Consider the following 5,000-nt stretch of genomic DNA (forward strand, 5'->3'; position numbering starts at 1 on the left):
TTTATTATTGCTTTTTTGATCATTGTCTGAAAACAAGAATGGAAGTCTTACATTTTCACTAATTGCGACATTCACTTTACCACAGAGACTACAGTGCCTTGCGAGAACATTTCCGCGCAGATCATTACCTCTGCGAAGAAGGAGGATGCCAAGAAGAGCAGTTTACATCAGTATTTCGCACCAAACTTGATCTCCAAGGTATTGGATGGATAACATTACTTTGATAATTGTTTTCTTGGTGTTGATAAATAACTTGGAAATAGATCTTAAAAAAAAACAGTAAGAATTTTATTTTGAAAGGGATGGCTACATTAAACTGGTATTCAGGTTTTTGTGTAAACTTGTGCATTATCCTTTTATGATAAGTTGTGAATACTTGTTAGTTGTTCCTCTTAAGACAAAGGAGTAGGTACATTCTAGGCCTTTCAGGTGAATCATGTATCCATAAGCAACCACTCTGTCTGAGGCCTTGACATTAGCCTGTTTTACTATTATTTTTTAAAGAAAAGACCTGGCACAGCAGTCTGAGTTGAGTGATAGTATATTAGTTCTTGTATCATTTTTTTTTTTATTTTTTATTTTTATTCAATAGAAGCAGTGTTATTTATGTATGGCTATTATAGTGAAGCATTATAACTAGAATTACCAGAGAATGAATATAGAGTTTGAGATTGAAATGTGTCAAATACACCTCTTGCACAATAAAGTTATTTATTCTCATTGATACCTTTTTTCCTACATTTGGCACAAAGAACCATTCAGGAGTAGGATAAGTACCTGTGTAAACTTCTAACACCATATATCATAAATAAATGAGCTAAACATTGTCTAAATCATGTTCCAGCTCATATGGCACAGAATCACTCGTCGAACTTGAGCAAGCAAGCTGCCCGACAGGCCCGTACGCTGGACATCGAGTTCACGTTGAACCACCGACAGCAAGACAGCAGCCGGCATGATGAGAGGGGTATGAGGGGAGGCAGAGGGGGCCGAGATGGACGAGGGAGAGGAGGGAGGTAAGAGCACTCTTGTTGGTATTGCTACGAAGAAACATAGATAGAGAAATGACTAATAGGTAGGTGGTTGAAAAGATTGACAGAATGTTGCATGGATAGATTGATTGGTAGATAATTGATATATAGACAGATATACCTAGATAGGCAGATGGATATACGAGTAGGTGCAGCAGTAACTACATGTTGATTAAATAAAATTTCATGGATGTCATTATTTTTATGATTGAAACAAATTTGTTATTATTAAGAAAAAAAAAATCGAATTAATCTAATTAATCTTGAATTTATTGATGTAAGAAAGGCAAGGGATATTTAGCCTGATTTTATGCATTCCAGACGAGATCGAGACAGAGATCGAGAATATGAAGAGCAGCAGTTGCCTGACGATATGGACAGCAGACCTCCTGTGACGCAACATTCCATTGATATCAACTGTGTGCAAGATTTCCCCTCCCTGAATGGTACTGGACCAGGATCAGGAGGGGAAGCTGGAGGGGGAGGGGGAAATAGGTCCATGGCGTCGCATTTAGCCAAACAGAATCGATTTACAGTAAGAGCCTCAGGTAGGGGTAGGAGTGTGCTAGACGAAGAATTTCCTTCTTTAGGGTCGACAAGCGTCACAGTTAGTACGGCTCAGGCCACTGCTCAGTCCCCAACGTCGCCCACTACCTCAGTGCATCTTAAAGTAAATACGAAAAAAGCTGTGAGGGATGGACAAAATGCAGGCCAGAGGAGCAGTAATGTTTCAATACAGTACAATCGCACGGTCCCTGCTGCAGCAAATGGGCCCCAGGGTTCAGGTGCAGAAGGTGAGGGTGGCAATGGTGCAGGGCCTCGTATTGGTGTTATTTCACATAGCAGTAATATTACTCTTCGAAGCAAAGCTAATAACAAGGCCAAAAGTAAAGGGTTGGAGGAAGACTTCCCAGCTCTTTCTGTTTCTACAAAAACGACGAATGCTGGCATGGGGTCAAGTGGCTGGGGGTCAACAGCAGCAGCACCAGCACCCAGTATGCCAGCCAGTGCACCAGTTAATATTTCAAAAAATATGAAAAAAGATTTTCCAGCTTTAGGGCCATCAGCTGGGGCTCCTTCAGTTGCGCCTCCTTCGAAACCTGGAAAGAAATTAAACCCAAAAGATTTCCCTTCCTTAGCGCCAAATCCTGAGAGTCAGACGCACATGAAAAATTATCATGGTCGTTCTAGTGTTACAATACCTGTGAGCAATGCCTGGACACACACAGTTGACCAGGTGCCCAAAGCGTCAGATGGAAATGAACCTTCAAGTTCCAAGAGTAAGAAGAAGAAAAAGGGAAGCAACAAGAGTGCAGCTGATGTGACCAGCAATAGCAGTGCCAACTCAAACCAAAGTAGCAGTAATAGCACCTCAAATAGTGTGTCAAATGGCCCTGCGAAACCCAGCACCAAGAAGAAGCCTGTTGGTTTGCACAATATCTTTGATGATGACAGTGATGAAGATGCAGTTACAATGGATTTGAGTATGGGGAAATTGGGTGACTATCAGTCTATGGCTCCTGTAACAAGCTCAAACCTTAATATGATCACCAGTGATATGGTTAATGAGAGGAAAAAGTCTGAATTGAAGATTGGTACCTTGCGGGCCCCCCCTCCGAAGCTGGATAATGATGATGCTTTCCCAACCTTGGGGGGATCATTTTCACCCTCACCCCTGGCTACCTCTACCTGGTCATCCCCAGCAAAGAGCACAGCTCCACCAGGCTTCTCGAGCAAGCCCAAGGTTCCCCCAGGTTTTAGTGCAACAGACATGACCTTTACAAGTAGCTCTGGGGAGAAGTTTGCAATTTCTCCTACCTCTGAGGCTGCTGTATCCACATCAGCATTCACAGCCCAACCCACTACCACCTACACCTTCCAGCTACCACCAAGGTTTGAGCTCCGCAACAAGAGGCTTATTAAGACAATCCATGATGAGTGTAAAGGAGATGAGGACAAGTTTGATTGCTTCAAGATGCTGGCCGGTCAGCTGCGTAGTGGAGATCTCTCAGGGCACATGTATTATGAACAGTGCCGGGAAGTTATGGGCAAGGCTATCTTCCACAAGATACTCCCAGAGCTTTTGGTTCTCTTACCTGACATAAAAAAACAGCAGGTTAGTTTTCTTGTTCATTATAGTACCCAGTTGTTAGTGGTTAACTATCATAGTCTTCCAGTTGCTTGATATATAGTGTTTGTGTCATATCTGTTATGAATAAATCAAAGTTATAAAAGTCTTGTGAAATATGTTGGGTTGTCATCTTAATCACTCATAATTATTTTATTATATATTTTTACATTCATTTATTTTTATTTTTAAAAGTATTATATATTCTTAATGTTGATTGTCATTCCTTGTCATTTCGATACTTTAAAATTTGTTATGAAAACACAAAGAATGAGACGTAGTTTCATTATGCAGACCTTTTCTTCTTTATATAATAGAGAAGGTGTAAAAATTAAGTGCACATGAAAGGTACTACCCCTGTCCCTCTCAATCTCATTTTCCTTCATTACAGGAGGTGTTGGCAGCATATCGGAAAGTGGATGGAGGGCGAGGCTGCTCCACCGTGTTCGCTGTGTGTGTAGTTTGTCAGCAGGTACTCAGCCAGGATGACTACTCTGAACACATGGACAACCATGACCAAAATGCTTCGGACTTCCCTTCCTTAGGCAAGCCAGCCCCTCACCGGTTTCAGAAGTAAAATGCTCCAGATTCAAGTTGCAGTGATTAGGGTAGGTGGGGACGGGAGTTGCAGGAGAGACTCCCACTTTTCTACGCTTAATTGGTGAATCACAGTGCTGTGTTTATAGGTGGTAAAACTGAATTTTTTTTGTTTGTCTGATGTTTGTGACTGAATTTGCTATAAATTTGTATTCCCCCTCTTGATGTATTATTTTGAAAAGTTTGTGAATTGATTTAGGGGGGGGGAATTGGATGGGATAGCACAGTTTATTTTCCACTAAGCTCAAGATTTAGATTTATGTGGATCAGACTTTTTTGGAATTGTACATGGTGGAATCTGGCTCATAGGAATGGAATTGTCATACTCATGCATTTTTACAGATTTATATTTATATATTTTTGTTTTGTTTTATGAACTTCCACTTTGTCACCTCATCATATCAGGCCTCGTAAATTTGCTCACTCATAGTTGATTGCGTTCAACACTTAAACTTGCTCAAGACTACAATGAAAGAGTGGATTGTGTTGTGCCACTGGGACTGGGCAGTGAGAGTGTATGGATATTGCACAGGGAGTTGCAGATGCATTTTGTATTATTATTACAGCTATTTTATTTTTTTATTATTATTTTTCTTTCTTTTTAGTGATCAAGATTTCTTATTTTTTTGTGATGATGATTTCACAGTGTTCATAATCTGATGATACGGGATGCAATCATAGTCCTTATATTTTTCTGCTAAAGTTGTATATTTGAGTTTTACTGTATGCATATTTAACATTTTAGTGGGATATTATTGAGAAATAGATCACTGAATAAGACTAAAAGTTTTGTCTGTGTAATACAGTTTACAATTTACATCTGATAAAATTTGTTTGTGCTTTTCTCCTAACTCTCATCTTTTTATATGTACTATGATTGTTTTTGTTCCTTTTTAGTTCATTAATTGTAAAATTATTGCATTTTTTTTATTTTGATAAATCTAATTTATTTGTTGCTATTATTAGTAGTATGAGCAAAGAGAAAGGAAAGTAAAATAAGAATACAAAGGATAGATTTTGAAAGAACTGAATTTTTTCCATTTCCAGCAAAGGTGATGAATTGTAGCTAAAAGTACCATAATTTCTTTAGTAATGTCACTTCAAGCCAGTTCTCTGTGCCATGTGTAATTCTCATCAGCTTGTATCTTTGCTTTTTATATATCACTTGATTTTAAGGATGAAACAAAATGAGAAATTTATTTAATTTTACATCACAGCTTGTGCTGAAAGTTACTACAAAACTA

At 39.0% G+C, this 5,000-nt stretch overlaps 1 protein-coding gene across 1 annotated transcript in view; it reads left to right on the forward strand.

The window, feature by feature from the left end:
* Positions 1-5,000, forward strand: part of LOC113805364 (E3 ubiquitin-protein ligase ZNF598) — a 17,204-nt gene that overhangs the window by 10,395 nt on the left and 1,809 nt on the right. Inside the window, exons 4-7 of the mRNA XM_027356353.2 lie at positions 86-198; positions 845-1,016; positions 1,353-3,147; positions 3,551-5,000. The exon at positions 3,551-5,000 is cut by the window's right edge and continues 1,809 nt beyond it. Of these exons, the coding sequence (XP_027212154.2) occupies positions 86-198; positions 845-1,016; positions 1,353-3,147; positions 3,551-3,736 (2,266 nt within the window). The 3' untranslated portion in view covers positions 3,737-5,000. The remainder of the gene's footprint in view (positions 1-85; positions 199-844; positions 1,017-1,352; positions 3,148-3,550) is intronic.

Source organism: Penaeus vannamei, chromosome 36, assembly GCF_042767895.1.
Source record: "Penaeus vannamei isolate JL-2024 chromosome 36, ASM4276789v1, whole genome shotgun sequence".
NCBI lineage: Eukaryota > Metazoa > Arthropoda > Malacostraca > Decapoda > Penaeidae > Penaeus > Penaeus vannamei.